Below are 18,389 nucleotides of genomic sequence, written 5' to 3'. Positions count from 1 at the left end.
CGCTGACAGAGACCGGATTCGCCCGTGTCTTGTCCATCATAACTGTGCATCATATCCCGCCCCATCCTACCCATGATGCATTTCCTGTACACTTCTGTGTCGATATCTGACCACAACCACACAGAGAAACCTCTGTACCCATGAAATATCCAAATAATAAACACACGATTACGTTAGTTAATGGTTGGTATGTGATTTTGGGCGTTTTTATAACTATTAAAAATGTACATCTGAAATGCTAACTTGTGCAGCGACGTAAAAGGCTATAAATAGCATATTTTTACAGCAGTAAAATTCCACATGTGATCGCAAAAGGAGGTTATTACAAACAATCGGTTAATTTTCATGAATAGTCTTATGTAGCTTGATGCTAACGTTAGCTCTAATGCAGCTACATAGCAGGTGCAGTTCTTCTTCATAATGCATTTTGTAATCATTTTGTCAAAGGTTGTAAGAAAATGTTTTGTTGTATTTTTATAGTAAGGCTTTTGATAATAGTGGGGTAAATGTATACTGGCATAATGATAAATGAAGAATCAGGATTTTGTGTCATACCTGGCCCATGTGTGAAAGGCTCGTTTCGTAACAACAATAGAATCATGAATGGGGCAGTTTTGCCGGTCCCAACAAGAGATGATCGCATTCCAGGAGTCATAAATCAATTTTACTAGCCTTCTCTAAAAACACACATGACACGGTCTTAGAAAAGGTTTCATAAATTTCACACTTTGTGAGATTATATTCTGAAATATCAAAATGAAGTATTAGTAGACTTGTGGCTTTAGCTTCATTATGTATCTAAAATCATATCCTACGTCACTTTTAAATAGGTTTTTAATATTTTTACTGACATGTTTCAGCTTACATATATCTCTATTATAACCGTCTGAGTAATTCTGATTCCTGAACAGTAAACTTTGAGGTGTCAGCTTTGTGAACAGATGTTGATTATGTATCTAGTAAGAAAGACTCGTTAGCAGCAACCTTTTAATTTTGGGCATGTCATTCGTGTCTCCATGCTGAAAATGGGGGGTGACAAGTAAGGGGTTAAATTGGGTCCCAAAGACCAATGAAGGTTCTACAGGTTTGGAACGACACGGGGGTAAGTGATTAGTGACACCATTTTCATTTTGGGGAGGAGGATCCCTTTAATATCATTACTTTGAGTTGAGGACAATTGACACGGTTTCTTGTTTGCTTCAAGACAGTCGAGAATTGATTTCCATTTAAAACTTGAGCTCAGCAATTTGAGTTGGATTTAAAACAAAAGCCGCAAGTAATCCACATAACTTTATATTGTGAATATCGGGAACCAAACTACGGTTTGGAAGACAAATTAAAAAAGGGGAACCTTGTGCTGCCCCAGGTTAACAACTGGAGGATGGATAAAGGAATGCACAACCTTACAAAAGGTTGTGAAACCTTGGTTTAATAGTGTGAGGAAAAAACAACTGGGAAGAGGCATGTAATCCCGGATTCTGCCCAACCAAAACAATAGACAAAGAGATACCTCAGGGTTCTGCACGGTTTATTAAAAACACTAGATTTACATGACCAGAGTAACTTCTCCACTAGAAACCACAGTCTGCTCCCCAGAGACAGCCTTGATACGAGTGTCTCTTCCTGAAAGAGAAGTGTTAGAAGTGAGAACGCACTTCTAAAATGCTCAGTTCCTTTTTGTCGAGAGAAAGCAAGAACTCACGTTTCCTGTTGCAGCTTTGCTCACAAGAGCCAGATGATGGATGGCACACCTCTGTACTGCAGTGGATGAAGATCTGACAGGGAAGAAAGAGGCTCAAGTCATAGAATCCACAAGTAGTAAATACACAAATGTTCAAGTAAAGGGGGGCATACGGTTTCCTGCAGAGCAGCCAGTGAGGCTGGATCTACAAATGTGAACATCTTCACAGCAAAGCGCTTGTAGTGGGTTGGGAACTGAAGACCAGACGATCCAGTCACTGGAACCAGTGTGGTCAGATAGCGGTCGTCCTGGTAAGGGCATCTGAAGACAAAAGAGAAGGTTAGAAAGGGTCTCCCAGCAGACTAACTGGATGAAGATTGGCTGTACACGCACCCGTCGATCAGAAGGTCCCACTGGGGGAGACTGAGTGGACTGGGGGTTGAAGTAGTCCAACAACGTCCCAGCATCAGGACAATGTTGGGGTCAGTCCTCTCCATAATGTGCACCTCAACATACACAGGCTCTCGCAGGACTTTTGTGATGGGATAATCAGCGTCACTGTAGTAGGACGTGTAGGCCTCATCCCCTGAGGAACAACACTGGGGTTTAACCAGACTCCAGTTTGAAAGGCTTTAGGCAGACACAGGACAAGACCTTACCTTCAGCACAGCCTTTGGTGACACATTGGCCATTGGCCAGTCTGAGCTCCACCCTGAGAGGTCCAGGAGCAGCTACTGGTGGAGGTGGAGGAACAGAGTTGACCTCCACAACCAGAGCTTCCACGGAAGTTCCCGAATATCTACACTGGAAGAGAAACCTGGACGACACACAGCGAGCTTGTAGCATTTATCAGGGATTAGTGGTCACACCAAGTCATGGATCACCTACTCAAAATGACTGTCCCTTGTGATGGAACCATATGGTCCAATCCCCACTTCATACGATGAGGTCATTCTGTTTTCATACACCACATATCCACCGTCCTCCTGTGAATAGAAACGGTGTCAGCATCCAGTCCAAGCGATGCAGAATAAAACCAGTAGCAGCTGCTAACCATCACGCTCGTGCCACATGCGGTCACAGGGAACTGGTATATAGCAAAGGAAGGTGTAGACCCCACAGGAGCACAAGGTGGGTCGTTTCCACCCAGTAGATGAACCGAATCCAGACTCAGTCGAGGCAAGGTAACGTCTCGAGACACCACTACCACAAACTGACCATCTCGAATACACTGGACAGTCACTAGAACAAGAGCAGATTAAATTCAGAGAAACGGTTTAACACGAACAGAATAAGATGGAGAACGCTTACCTGCCCTCCCATAGAAACACTGCTGTCCGTTAAAGCAGCAGTTGATAGCTTCACACTCAGCACCACTGATCCCAGGTAGACCACATTGGATCTGCTCAGAATCAGCTACAGCACATTTATCAAGGGGCTCTGCCTGCGCTACTGGCTTCTGAAACTGCTGTTTAACTGGCTTCTGAATCGGAAACTGCGGCTTAGGTTGTTGTGGAACTGGCTTCTGAAGCAGAAACTGCGGCTTAGGTTGTTGTGGAACTGGCTTCTGAAGCGGAAACTGCAGCTTAGGTTGTTGTGGAACTGGCTTCTGAAGCGGAAACTGCGGCTTAGGTTGTTGTGGAACTGGCTTCTGAAGCGGAAACTGCGGGTTAGGTTGTTGTGGAACTGGCTTCTGAAGCGGAAACTGCAGCTTAGGTTGTTGTGGAACTGGCTTCTGAAGCGGAAACTGCGGCTTAGGTTGTTGTGGAACTGGCTTCTGAAGCGGAAACTGCAGCTTAGGTTGTTGTGGAACTGGCTTCTGAAGCGGAAACTGCGGGTTAGGTTGTTGTGGAACTGGCTTCTGAAGCGGAAACTGCGGTGTAGGTAGTTGTGGAACAGGCTTTTGGAGCGGAAATTGCTGGTTAGTTAGCTGTTGAACTGGTTTCCGAGGCGGAAACTGCTGGTTAGTTAGCTGTTGAACTGGCTTCTGGAGCTGAAACTGCTGGTCAGTTTGCTGGATCATCAGAGCTTGAGCATCCTGAAGCGATTTACTCCACTGTGGAACAGCATGACAGAAAGCACAGACCACCAAAATCTGAGCCAAACACCAACTTCCAGCCATTGTTCAACAGCTAAACACAAAGTGAAGCTACTGCCCTTTGGTCTTTTTGTATTCTACAGATTTCAGCTAATTAACGATAGTCCCTCCCTCTTCATTAACAACTGGGTGATTCTCATTGGATCTCAAGATTCAATTCTTATTGAGAAAAAACGCTTATAAAAGCAACACAGAGGCTGCGTCCACATCTTCACTGACAACTCTCTCAAGCCTCGTTCACGCGGACGCTAAACATTCTTTCCAAATCTTTAGGCTTGTTTGAGATGCGCCTTGCCTCGCCTGAATTGTAAGCGAGAGTAGGCGGCTGCAGTAAGGGGAGGAGTTAAAAAAGTGCAGGCAAGCCGGACACTTCCTGAATCTCGCTGTGTTGTGGACTGCAAACGTCAGCAATGGAAGAGATCGCGTTCGCGTTCTTTATCGCAGACGAAGTGGATGCAATTGAAATACCACTGCTTTTGCACGAAGATGGTTATGATGAGGAGAATCACTTAAGGTGAAGTGCTCATTACTTAAAATGGCTTTTTCAGTAAATAGTAGGGATATAAATCTATCTGGTCTTGGTATGTTGCAAGTTGAATAGATCTAATGAAAATAAACAGTCCAGACTGCAGATAATTCAGCACTAAATAAAATAAAGGTTTAAAGGATTTAATTAAAACGTAAAATAAATGTTTTCTCTCTCCTAGGAATGTCCCTAAAATTCCTCACTTTGTTGAGAATGTGGTCCATTTGTACAGTCCTTCTGAGTTTCAAAGTCATTTCAGACTTTCTAGAGGTCATGTGGAGGTATGTAGGCAAACAAAACATCATGTTAGGCATATGCTCCCCCCATGCAAATTCATGTGTCCATGGTTTTATTATATGATAACTATTTTTTTTCTCTTCCTAATGCAGGATTTAATTAATACACTTGGTCCTTTTTACATGAATAAACAGCAGACTAAGGTGCCGCTGACAAACAGTATACTTGCCTCTCTATGGACTCTTTCCAACCAAGAGTCCTATAGAGGAGTGGCAGACAGATTTAACATAACCAAATCTACAGTTTCAACACACCTGCATGATTTCTGTTCTCTTGTAATAACACATTTGTCACATTACATCTCCTGGCCCAGAGGACAAGCCCTGCACATATCACAGTTAGAATTTGAAACAGCTGGGTTTCCTAACACTGTCTGTGCAGTTGATGGATGCCACATTCCAATAGTAAAACCGCACTGTGAGAATCCTGTGGCCTATATCAATAGGAAACAGTTCTATTCTGTAATTCTTACAGGATTCTGTGACAGTCAGCGGCGGTTCTGTCATGTCAGTGTGGGTCACCCTGGTAGTTGGCATGATTCAAGGGCATTTCGGTTGTCAGAGGTAGGCCGACTTCTTGAGGAAGATCCACATTCCCTGGTTCCTGAGGGCATGCATATAATTGGAGATTCTGCATACCCTCTCTCGCTTCAGCTTATGAAGCCATACAGAGACAATGGCCACTTGACTTTCAGGCAGAGATGCTTCAATAGGAAACTGAATTCTGCTCGTGTAGTTATTGAGCATGCATTTGGAATTTTAAAATCAAAATTCAGGAGACTCAGATGTCTTCACATGAAAAAAGTAAAGAACATTTCTTCTGCAGTCACAGCCTGTTGCATTCTTCATAACATCTGCCTGAAATCCAATGACCAAATTGACGAGGATCAGCAGGCAGATGTTATGGAGGATGAGCCATACCCACCAGAAGCCCACATTCACAATAATGCTTCACATTATAGAGATGCAATCTGTGGCCGCCTGTGAACATCACATTTACTTGTTCTACCTTCAACAATTCCCTCCATTAAACTTATCTTAAGAAGGTTTTTGATTTAACTGTTTTGTGAGGTGGTGGATGGGATTGTACAGGATTATTTTAAGCACTTACTATCAAATGATTGACATATATTCTGCTAGTCAACCACTGTCCCCTCTCTAGGGAGGAATGTTTGTGTTCTCTATAATAATGATGTGATAAGCAATAAAATGATGATACACATGGGAATGGATTATATGGTTAAACTTTATTTTTTAATAGATCGATTATCATTTCCTGGGATTTACTGATTTTTTTTTAGTTGTTCAATGATTTCTCCAAGGCAGGTAAGAGATTTTTTTTCAAACATCCTTCTCCGCCTCTCTTTAAGCCTTCTTCTGCGTTCCAAGTCAGGCCGCACTAGTGACTCTAGAGCAGCTGTTCTCCTCTCTGAATGCGCTTCATAAACTTCACAGAATGTTGATGCTGTTTGTCTCCTTCTGTGCATTTCTTTGGAGGGCATAGCAGTGGAGGGACCTGGTTGTTCTTCTGGGAGAGGCTGTTCTTGGGAGCCTGTGGCCTGTGCAATTGAGGACTTGGTCTGGGATGAGGTAGTGTTGAACAGAGGAGTCGAGCAGATTGTGCCTGATGGTGCACTCCCAACTCCAGATTTCCCAAATAAGTCTTCCATTTCCTTTGAGAAAACATGTAAAACAATGTAAATAGAGATGCTTTAGAAATTATTTTTTATGTAAACCCAGTGATTTGCAGTAATTTCAATACAAAAAGCACACCAACCTTGTAATACTCCCATGTAACTTTTCCCTCTCCTGTTGACCGACACCGGTCTTTAGCCCTTTTGTAAGTAGTGATCATGTTGCCAAGTTTTTTGCGCAATTTTTCATTGCTGATGTTGTAACCTTTTTCTTTGAAGGCTTGCTCCAGCTTTTTGTAAAATGCTATTTTATTTCTGTAGTACAAATGCAGATACATTTGTGTGAGGTCAAGCAGCAGCAGCGTGGTCCTGTGTGTGAATTCTATGAAAACAGCCGTTTAAAATTGTGAAAGATCAACTTTATACATATTGGATATTAGTTAACTTTATACATATTAGAAACAGTGCATACCTTGTTGGGTTTCTTCACATTCTGACTGCATGGAAGGGGATTGAAGATTGTGTGTTTGTGTGAGATTTATTTTCCTTGTTTCAACAGGGCACTCGACAAGGGATACTGGATGATCAATCACTGGAGGGGGACACTGAGACAGAGATGCTGGACGTGGAGGGGGAAGTTGAGACAGAGTAGTAACAAGAGGGGGACACTGAGACAGAGATGCTGGACGTGGAGGTGGAAGTTGAGACAGAGTAGTAACAAGAGGGGGACACTGAGACAGAGATGCTGGACGTGGAGGGGGAAGTTGAGACAGAGTAGTAACAGGAGGGGGACACTGAGACAGAGATGCTGGACAGTGGGTAGTATCTGCTAAAGAGAACACAATAATAAAAAATCCCCATGATCATTCTAAACGTTATAATGTTATTATGGTTAAAAGAAAAATGCCTTACCTTGTTTCTGTTCTGCAGATCTCACTTGTTGCATTATATATGCTGCATATTTTTTGTCTATAAAAAACGAATTTCAATCAATAAAAATAAAATTCATTATTTTTACATCATCAAGCAACCAATTTTTTATTTATTTTTTTACTTACCATTCTTTATTCTCTCAGCAATTTCTTTGCTTACTGTTAATGTGATTGCTCCCTGGGAGTCTGATAGTTTTAGTAACATATTCTCCATCTTGCTACAATTGTAAACTTTGTGGATGCCTTTTATAATCAAAGCCATAATGAGAAATGATGAGCAAACAGATGCTGCATTAAATTTACATTGTTATCCCTAATTATGGGTTAAACATTTAAGAGTGGGACATGGCACAGCTGATTAACTTGATGTATATCCTACTTAAGGGATAGTTTACCCAAAGAAAAAAAATCTTTGGGTGAACTATCCCTTTTTTACATGAAAAATATTCCATATAAATATATTACACAATTGTGTGTCACCTTAATGTAAGTTTGGATTTCATGTTTAATGACCAATAAAAGTGTGTACAGCTAATTAATATTCAAAAATTATATAAAACAAAAACACATTCTAAATTAAGAAATTAGCATGCATTTGTGGGTTTTGTTTACTGCACTCCTGGAATAAGACATACCTAGATAAAGATCTTAGATAAAAACACAAACATGAGGCCTTATTGTAAAACCGTCACATTAGATATGCATGTTTGATTGACTAATTTATTTAATGGATTACTGTTGTTCAAAAATCTCAATGTACAAAATTAACACAAGCATGCAATACAATAAAGAGAAAATGACAACAAACAGAACTTTAAACCAAGAAAATAAAAGGGTATATAAAGCACATGTCCTAAATACTTATAGTATTATGCTAATGGACTTCTTGGAATTAAGGGAAAAAAAATATCAGCTGACATTCGCTGCCAATGACCATTAAGCTGTGTCGTCAGCAAGTCGTTTCCCATCATGCTTTTGATCAGCGCAGTCGGTGGAGAGCAACTGCGCGCGACTGCAGAATCCGACAGGTGCGCCTTGCGCTCGCGAGAGATTTTTGACATACGTCAGCATGACATCAGAGCAAGGCGGACCGCACTCGGACACATTTCTAACCGGCATGCATCTCGCGCTGATCACCGGTGATCGATTCTGCGCAGATTTTGCTCATCTCAAACAAGCCTTTTATCTTCGTCTGATACAGGCTCAAACATATCAGGTTTTAATGCCTAATCTCGCCATCGTTCACGCTGGACAGAAGAGATCCGCGCTGTGAAACAGCCAATCAGAGCAGAGCTCAACATTATTGTTCATGACCCTTCCAAATAATTCTAGGGACAAATCCCAGGGTTGTAAATGGACATGTAAAACCGTTCCAGAGAATTTTTGCCCATACCCAAGCCACGTACCTTTTATGTAGATATCATTTAAAATATAGTATCAATGCATTCTATGGCACCTTTAACTGGGATTATGAGCTCATATTTTGGCTGGAAGCAATAATTTGAATTTGAATTTCTCAACGATGGATTTGTTTCTTATAAACACACAGCCTTTCCCTTCACAAGACCGTAATTGATGTGAATTACTTGTGGATTATTTTGATATTTATAATAGCTCTTTGGACTTTCGTTCTGATGCCACCCATTCACTGCAGAGGATCCATTAAAAGAGAGAGAGATTTTTATGAATATTCTCTATTATTTGAGTCATATCAGGCGCTTTTGTAATGACATTCTTTGTCTATCATAGACACACTGTCAAACTTTAATTGTAAAATTGTGAATAAGTGTAGATGAAAATCTCAGATCCTTTTCAAGCCTTCCATTGGCTAGTGACATTCCAGAACGTTCTCATTTGTTAATTACAGGTCCAGAGACCTTTGGAGGTCCAAAGGTAATCAATCAAGCTGAAAGGGGAGGAGCCGCTTAAATTCAAAGCTGTACTTAATGGCAAAGACGAGCACTGGTGGGTATTGTGTTAACGTTTGTCAGGATGGGTCTTTTGCAATGTGTGTTAGTGCTGGTTGTGCTTGTGGTGTTTGATCTGAAGAATGCTTTTGGAAGTTTGAGTTCCAGTCAAAGTCCGAAAAGCAAGAAGCATCAATTGTATCCAGCTTCCAGAGTGCCTGTTTCTTCTCAAGTGCTCGGGAACACTTTGCAGAAGGCCTCTCCGTTTCAGAGTCTCGACTACAGAGGATTTGCACAAGAGCCTCTTGGTCTTCAGGAGAAGCAGGTGTTGCAGGGTCCAGTGAAGCCTTTGGACTGGAGGTTCCCCGTTGTTCCAGAAGTGCCGAGTGAGATGGCGGTGGATTTCCATTTGAGGCAACCTGTGACCCCCAGTAGTGTAGCTATTCAATGCGGTGAGAACCGGATTCATGTGGAGGTACAGCAGGACTTGTTTAGCAATGGTGAACTGATCCAGCCATCTGGTCTGACTCTGGGAGGATGTCCTGTTGTCGGTTTGGTCCCAGGCTCTAAGGTGCTCTTCTTTGAGAATGAACTGCAGGACTGCAACAGTGTCTTGATGGTAAGAGCTGTTAAGTGTTACTAGATTTATTGAACCCTACTAAAAATAGGCCCTTGTTTTGGTATCGACGTTCTAGATTCAGGGAACCATCCATGGGACGGTTCTCTTATAGTGGGAAAGACTCTTAATAACTGCTTACTCGGGTAACCAAGTGTTATGGCAGGACTTGCTAAGATGCCTTTTGGAATGGGTTCTCTTTTTCGGAGAACCCTCTTGGTAACAACGTCAGTCTCCTATAGATGACCAAGGATGAGCTTGTCTACACCTTTGCCCTTACCTACACTCCTGAGGCGTTTGCTGGCACTCCGATTACCCGTGCAGGTGGTGCAGTTATTGGAGTTCAATGCCACTATCAAAGGTAAGCGACCTTTTGTGACTTGTGGCATTGCTTGCAGTGGTGGAACTGGAAGCCCATTTAATTGGTCACTTCTTGAACTGCAGGTTTCAAAATGTCAGCAGTAGTGCCTTGAAGCCAACTTGGGTCCCTTATGCCTCAACGGAGGCTGGTGAAGAAGTCTTGGTGTTCTCCCTGAAGCTCATGACTGGTTTGTGCAGTTTCTCTAGACCTTCTGCCTTCTGAACGAGGCTGTACCTAAGCAGTTCTTCCCTCTTGCAGATGACTGGTCCTATGAGAGGCCTTCAAACTCCTACTTCCTGGGTGACGTTATTAATGTTGAGGCATCTGTGAAGGTATACAACCACGTCCCTCTGCGTGTGTTTGTGGACAGCTGTGTGGCCACCCAAGTACCTGATGTGAACGCCCTTCCGAGATATTGGTTCATTGAGAATCATGGGTGTGTTCATGTCACCAGATGCTGCAGAGTTGACTTGTTCTCGCGTTTGCTCCTTGTAACCACTTTGTCCCTGACAACTACTTTTTACTCCTTAGATGTCTTGTGGATGCCAAGGTCACAGCTTCCAGCTCGCGCTTCATGCCTCGATCCCAGGAAGACAAAATCCGGTTCCAGCTGGAGGCCTTCATGTTCCAGGGGGGATCCAGTCCTTCTGTATGTATGAGTGTTTGAGAATGACCTCTCCCATTTGCTTTGGTTTGTGTCCCCTTACCCGTGGTGTCTCTTGCAGATCTACATGACGTGTGTTCTGAAGGCCACTCTTGCTTCTGCACCTAGTGACGCGCTCCACAAATCCTGTTCCTTTGCCAATGGGTATGTTCATGCCACTTACGAATACATTAAAGGTGCCAAGTCTGATTTGTCGTATTGCAGGTGGCTTGCTGCTGATGGGAACAACCAGGTTTGTGGTTGCTGTGACTCAACATGTGGTCCTGATGGTGGAACTGCTGCTTCTCCTTTTGGAGGTAGGAAGGTGCTTTTAAGCTTGGTTTTTGACCCTTCAAGCACTTAACTTTGGTGTCTTCTTTTTCTAGGCCTTCAGTGGGAAGGGAAGGCCTCGCTCGGTCCTGTAGTGGTTCAAGAGCACAAGAAGACTTTAGCTGGTCTTCAATAAATGTGGGGGAGCAAACTTATTCTTGTTTCTGTTTTTCTTGTCTAGTTTAACCAATTGATTTTGTGCGAGGAAGTGGGTAGTCCTACTGTACCTATTCTCTTGCCAGAAGGAAAGGCTCCCTTTTCTCGTAAGGGAAGTTAATAAACCTTTTAAAGGGACCTGCTGTGAGCTCCCTTTTTTAGGAGTACTGTAAAGGGAATTCTGTTAATTGGCACTTGTGCCAAAAGAGTTCTGTGTGAACGTCCCCTTCCTTGAACAAATCCATGTACAATAGAAGCGCACTCCCAGTATCAACACTGGCACAACATTTTCCACCTTCAGACGGGTTATTTATAGGCTTTACATTTTAGGAAAACGGCAGGCATCGCTTAAGTTCAGTGTAGTATTTGGTGTGCCAAACTTGCAGAACCTGTACTGACGTAAGGGTTTTTTTGTGCAGTAGCAGGTCAGTTAGAATTCTGAAAAATCATTGACGAAATGACACCCAAATAGAACTAATGTTTGGACTCTCAGTGAATGACCTTTTTTGAAAACTGTTGGTTTGTCACTTGTGCAACATCTTGGGCGGTTTCAATACTAAAGGGATACTCCACCCCAAAAAACCGGCCCCAGATTATTGTTTTACTTTCACAGTACGTTAAACATCACTCTCTCACTTGACCTGGAGAAACGGTGCATCAGTTGAAAGTTTAAAGACTCTAGCTTCGATATTTGACCAATGTTTTGATAAAACATTGTTGCAGTGACCGTCATTTATGTCAGGAGTACAAAATAAATAGGAGTCATTTTTAGAATAGAAATTCACCAAGCATTCATATTCAGTCACGTCTGCAGTGGTTTGTGTTCAAATAGGGTTTATAGTCAAAAGTTGCATATACACAGAGATATATTTACTGATGTTTACTTCATATTTCTTCAGTCAGAATCCTCATTTCTAATCATTTTCCACTGATTTACGTGATCTGATGATAATGATCCGCTCCCAGCCCTGTCTCTGTGTGAATAGTCTTCCGTGTGCGCGCTGACAGAGACCGGATTCGCCCGTGTCTTGTCCATCATATCCAAATATCCAAATAATAAACACACGATTACGTTAGTTAATGGTTGGTATGTGATTTTGGGCGTTTTTATAACTATTAAAAATGTACATCTGAAATGCTAACTTGTGCAGCGACGTAAAAGGCTATAAATAGCATATTTTTACAGCAGTAAAATTCCACATGTGATCGCAAAAGGAGGTTATTACAAACAATCGGTTAATTTTCATGAATAGTCTTATGTAGCTTGATGCTAACGTTAGCTCTAATGCAGCTACATAGCAGGTGCAGTTCTTCTTCATAATGCATTTTGTAATCATTTTGTCAAAGGTTGTAAGAAAATGTTTTGTTGTATTTTTATAGTAAGGCTTTTGATAATAGTGGGGTAAATGTATACTGGCATAATGATAAATGAAGAATCAGGATTTTGTGTCATACCTGGCCCATGTGTGAAAGGCTCGTTTCGTAACAACAATAGAATCATGAATGGGGCAGTTTTGCCGGTCCCAACAAGAGATGATCGCATTCCAGGAGTCATAAATCAATTTTACTAGCCTTCTCTAAAAACACACATGACACGGTCTTAGAAAAGGTTTCATAAATTTCACACTTTGTGAGATTATATTCTGAAATATCAAAATGAAGTATTAGTAGACTTGTGGCTTTAGCTTCATTATGTATCTAAAATCATATCCTACGTCACTTTTAAATAGGTTTTTAATATTTTTACTGACATGTTTCAGCTTACATATATCTCTATTATAACCGTCTGAGTAATTCTGATTCCTGAACAGTAAACTTTGAGGTGTCAGCTTTGTGAACAGATGTTGATTATGTATCTAGTAAGAAAGACTCGTTAGCAGCAACCTTTTAATTTTGGGCATGTCATTCGTGTCTCCATGCTGAAAATGGGGGGTGACAAGTAAGGGGTTAAATTGGGTCCCAAAGACCAATGAAGGTTCTACAGGTTTGGAACGACACGGGGGTAAGTGATTAGTGACACCATTTTCATTTTGGGGAGGAGGATCCCTTTAATATCATTACTTTGAGTTGAGGACAATTGACACGGTTTCTTGTTTGCTTCAAGACAGTCGAGAATTGATTTCCATTTAAAACTTGAGCTCAGCAATTTGAGTTGGATTTAAAACAAAAGCCGCAAGTAATCCACATAACTTTATATTGTGAATATCGGGAACCAAACTACGGTTTGGAAGACAAATTAAAAAAGGGGAACCTTGTGCTGCCCCAGGTTAACAACTGGAGGATGGATAAAGGAATGCACAACCTTACAAAAGGTTGTGAAACCTTGGTTTAATAGTGTGAGGAAAAAACAACTGGGAAGAGGCATGTAATCCCGGATTCTGCCCAACCAAAACAATAGACAAAGAGATACCTCAGGGTTCTGCACGGTTTATTAAAAACACTAGATTTACATGACCAGAGTAACTTCTCCACTAGAAACCACAGTCTGCTCCCCAGAGACAGCCTTGATACGAGTGTCTCTTCCTGAAAGAGAAGTGTTAGAAGTGAGAACGCACTTCTAAAATGCTCAGTTCCTTTTTGTCGAGAGAAAGCAAGAACTCACGTTTCCTGGTGCAGCTTTGCTCACAAGAGCCAGATGATGGATGGCACACCTCTGTACTGCAGTGGATGAAGATCTGACAGGGAAGAAAGAGGCTCAAGTCATAGAATCCACAAGTAGTAAATACACAAATGTTCAAGTAAAGGGGGGCATACGGTTTCCTGCAGAGCAGCCAGTGAGGCTGGATCTACAAATGTGAACATCTTCACAGCAAAGCGCTTGTAGTGGGTTGGGAACTGAAGACCAGACGATCCAGTCACTGGAACCAGTGTGGTCAGATAGCGGTCGTCCTGGTAAGGGCATCTGAAGACAAAAGAGAAGGTTAGAAAGGGTCTCCCAGCAGACTAACTGGATGAAGATTGGCTGTACACGCACCCGTCGATCAGAAGGTCCCACTGGGGGAGACTGAGTGGACTGGGGGTTGAAGTAGTCCAACAACGTCCCAGCATCAGGACAATGTTGGGGTCAGTCCTCTCCATAATGTGCACCTCAACATACACAGGCTCTCGCAGGACTTTTGTGATGGGATAATCAGCGTCACTGTAGTAGGACGTGTAGGCCTCATCCCCTGAGGAACAACACTGGGGTTTAACCAGACTCCAGTTTGAAAGGCTTTAGGCAGACACAGGACAAGACCTTACCTTCAGCACAGCCTTTGGTGACACATTGGCCATTGGCCAGTCTGAGCTCCACCCTGAGAGGTCCAGGAGCAGCTACTGGTGGAGGTGGAGGAACAGAGTTGACCTCCACAACCAGAGCTTCCACGGAAGTTCCCGAATATCTACACTGGAAGAGAAACCTGGACGACACACAGCGAGCTTGTAGCATTTATCAGGGATTAGTGGTCACACCAAGTCATGGATCACCTACTCAAAATGACTGTCCCTTGTGATGGAACCATATGGTCCAATCCCCACTTCATACGATGAGGTCATTCTGTTTTCATACACCACATATCCACCGTCCTCCTGTGAATAGAAACGGTGTCAGCATCCAGTCCAAGCGATGCAGAATAAAACCAGTAGCAGCTGCTAACCATCACGCTCGTGCCACATGCGGTCACAGGGAACTGGTATATAGCAAAGGAAGGTGTAGACCCCACAGGAGCACAAGGTGGGTCGTTTCCACCCAGTAGATGAACCGAATCCAGACTCAGTCGAGGCAAGGTAACGTCTCGAGACACCACTACCACAAACTGACCATCTCGAATACACTGGACAGTCACTAGAACAAGAGCAGGTTAAATTCAGAGAAACGGTTTAACACGAACAGAATAAGATGGAGAACGCTTACCTGCCCTCCCATAGAAACACTGCTGTCCGTTAAAGCAGCAGTTGATAGCTTCACACTCAGCACCACTGATCCCAGGTAGACCACATTGGATCTGCTCAGAATCAGCTACAGCACATTTATCAAGGGGCTCTGCCTGCACTACTGGCTTCTGAAACTGCTGTTTAACTGGCTTCTGAATCGGAAACTGCGGCTTAGGTTGTTGTGGAACTGGCTTCTGAAGCGGAAACTGCGGGTAAGGTTGTTGTGGAACTGGCTTCTGAAGCGGAAACTGCAGCTTAGGTTGTTGTGGAACTGGCTTCTGAAGCGGAAACTGCGGCTTAGGTTGTTGTGGAACTGGCTTCTGAAGCGGAAACTGCGGTGTAGGTAGTTGTGGAACAGGCTTTTGGAGCGGAAATTGCTGGTTAGTTAGCTGTTGAACTGGTTTCCGAGGCGGAAACTGCTGGTTAGTTAGCTGTTGAACTGGCTTCTGGAGCTGAAACTGCTGGTCAGTTTGCTGGATCATCAGAGCTTGAGCATCCTGAAGCGATTTACTCCACTGTGGAACAGCATGACAGAAAGCACAGACCACCAAAATCTGAGCCAAACACCAACTTCCAGCCATTGTTCAACAGCTAAACACAAAGTGAAGCTACTGCCCTTTGGTCTTTTTGTATTCTACAGATTTCAGCTAATTAACGATAGTCCCTCCCTCTTCATTAACAACTGGGTGATTCTCATTGGATCTCAAGATTCAATTCTTATTGAGAAAAAACGCTTATAAAAGCAACACAGAGGCTGCGTCCACATCTTCACTGACAACTCTCTCAAGCCTCGTTCACGCGGACGCTAAACATTCTTTCCAAATCTTTATCTTCGTCTGATACAGGCTCAAACATATCAGGTTTTAATGCCTAATCTCGCCATCGTTCACGCTGGACAGAAGAGATCCGCGCTGTGAAACAGCCAATCAGAGCAGAGCTCAACATTATTGTTCATGACCCTTCCAAATAATTCTAGGGACAAATCCCAGGGTTGTAAATGGACATGTAAAACCGTTCCAGAGAATTTTTGCCCATACCCAAGCCACGTACCTTTTATGTAGATATCATTTAAAATATAGTATCAATGCATTCTATGGCACCTTTAACTGGGATTATGAGCTCATATTTTGGCTGGAAGCAATAATTTGAATTTGAATTTCTCAACGATGGATTTGTTTCTTATAAACACACAGCCTTTCCCTTCACAAGACCGTAATTGATGTGAATTACTTGTGGATTATTTTGATATTTATAATAGCTCTTTGGACTTTCGTTCTGATGCCACCCATTCACTGCAGAGGATTCATTAAAAGAGAGAGAGATTTTTATGAATATTCTCTATTATTTGAGTCATATCAGGCGCTTTTGTAATGACATTCTTTGTCTATCATAGACACACTGTCAAACTTTAATTGTAAAATTGTGAATAAGTGTAGATGAAAATCTCAGATCCTTTTCAAGCCTTCCATTGGCTAGTGACATTCCAGAACGTTCTCATTTGTTAATTACAGGTCCAGAGACCTTTGGAGGTCCAAAGGTAATCAATCAAGCTGAAAGGGGAGGAGCCGCTTAAATTCAAAGCTGTACTTAATGGCAAAGACGAGCACTGGTGGGTATTGTGTTAACGTTTGTCAGGATGGGTCTTTTGCAATGTGTGTTAGTGCTGGTTGTGCTTGTGGTGTTTGATCTGAAGAATGCTTTTGGAAGTTTGAGTTCCAGTCAAAGTCCGAAAAGCAAGAAGCATCAATTGTATCCAGCTTCCAGAGTGCCTGTTTCTTCTCAAGTGCTCGGGAACACTTTGCAGAAGGCCTCTCCGTTTCAGAGTCTCGACTACAGAGGATTTGCACAAGAGCCTCTTGGTCTTCAGGAGAAGCAGGTGTTGCAGGGTCCAGTGAAGCCTTTGGACTGGAGGTTCCCCGTTGTTCCAGAAGTGCCGAGTGAGATGGCGGTGGATTTCCATTTGAGGCAACCTGTGACCCCCAGTAGTGTAGCTATTCAATGCGGTGAGAACCGGATTCATGTGGAGGTACAGCAGGACTTGTTTAGCAATGGTGAACTGATCCAGCCATCTGGTCTGACTCTGGGAGGATGTCCTGTTGTCGGTTTGGTCCCAGGCTCTAAGGTGCTCTTCTTTGAGAATGAACTGCAGGACTGCAACAGTGTCTTGATGGTAAGAGCTGTTAAGTGTTACTAGATTTATTGAACCCTACTAAAAATAGGCCCTTGTTTTGGTATCGACGTTCTAGATTCAGGGAACCATCCATGGGACGGTTCTCTTATAGTGGGAAAGACTCTTAATAACTGCTTACTCGGGTAACCAAGTGTTATGGCAGGACTTGCTAAGATGCCTTTTGGAATGGGTTCTCTTTTTCGGAGAACCCTCTTGGTAACAACGTCAGTCTCCTATAGATGACCAAGGATGAGCTTGTCTACACCTTTGCCCTTACCTACACTCCTGAGGCGTTTGCTGGCACTCCGATTACCCGTGCAGGTGGTGCAGTTATTGGAGTTCAATGCCACTATCAAAGGTAAGCGACCTTTTGTGACTTGTGGCACTGCTTGCAGTGGTGGAACTGGAAGCCCATTTAATTGGTCACTTCTTGAACTGCAGGTTTCAAAATGTCAGCAGTAGTGCCTTGAAGCCAACTTGGGTCCCTTATGCCTCAACGGAGGCTGGTGAAGAAGTCTTGGTGTTCTCCCTGAAGCTCATGACTGGTTTGTGCAGTTTCTCTAGACCTTCTGCCTTCTGAACGAGGCTGTACCTAAGCAGTTCTTCCCTCTTGCAGATGACTGGTCCTATGAGAGGCCTTCAAACTCCTACTTCCTGGGTGACGTTATTAATGTTGAGGCATCTGTGAAGGTATACAACCACGTCCCTCTGCGTGTGTTTGTGGACAGCTGTGTGGCCACCCAAGTACCTGATGTGAACGCCCTTCCGAGATATTGGTTCATTGAGAATCATGGGTGTGTTCATGTCACCAGATGCTGCAGAGTTGACTTGTTCTCGCGTTTGCTCCTTGTAACCACTTTGTCCCTGACAACTACTTTTTACTCCTTAGATGTCTTGTGGATGCCAAGGTCACAGCTTCCAGCTCGCGCTTCATGCCTCGATCCCAGGAAGACAAAATCCGGTTCCAGCTGGAGGCCTTCATGTTCCAGGGGGGATCCAGTCCTTCTGTATGTATGAGTGTTTGAGAATGACCTCTCCCATTTGCTTTGGTTTGTGTCCCCTTACCCGTGGTGTCTCTTGCAGATCTACATGACGTGTGTTCTGAAGGCCACTCTTGCTTCTGCACC

At 43.0% G+C, this 18,389-nt stretch overlaps 1 protein-coding gene across 1 annotated transcript; it reads right to left on the bottom strand.

The window, feature by feature from the left end:
• Nucleotides 1–1,513: 1,513 nt before the first annotated feature.
• LOC132131483 (zona pellucida sperm-binding protein 4-like) lies at nucleotides 1,514–3,807 on the bottom strand. Its single transcript, XM_059543527.1, has 8 exons — nucleotides 2,993–3,807; nucleotides 2,736–2,923; nucleotides 2,570–2,667; nucleotides 2,341–2,498; nucleotides 2,075–2,267; nucleotides 1,855–2,002; nucleotides 1,703–1,775; nucleotides 1,514–1,623 (listed from the first exon to the last, which is right to left on the bottom strand). The coding sequence occupies exons 1-8, from the start codon at nucleotides 3,801–3,803 to the stop codon at nucleotides 1,547–1,549; spliced, it is 1,746 nt and encodes a 581-aa protein (XP_059399510.1). The 5' UTR covers nucleotides 3,804–3,807; the 3' UTR covers nucleotides 1,514–1,546.
• Nucleotides 3,808–18,389: the final 14,582 nt, after the last annotated feature.

This window comes from Carassius carassius, chromosome 48, assembly GCF_963082965.1.
Source record: "Carassius carassius chromosome 48, fCarCar2.1, whole genome shotgun sequence".
Lineage (NCBI taxonomy): Eukaryota > Metazoa > Chordata > Actinopteri > Cypriniformes > Cyprinidae > Carassius > Carassius carassius.
Note: the sequence above shows the minus strand (reverse complement) of the source record. Positions and strands in the feature narration are given on the sequence as shown.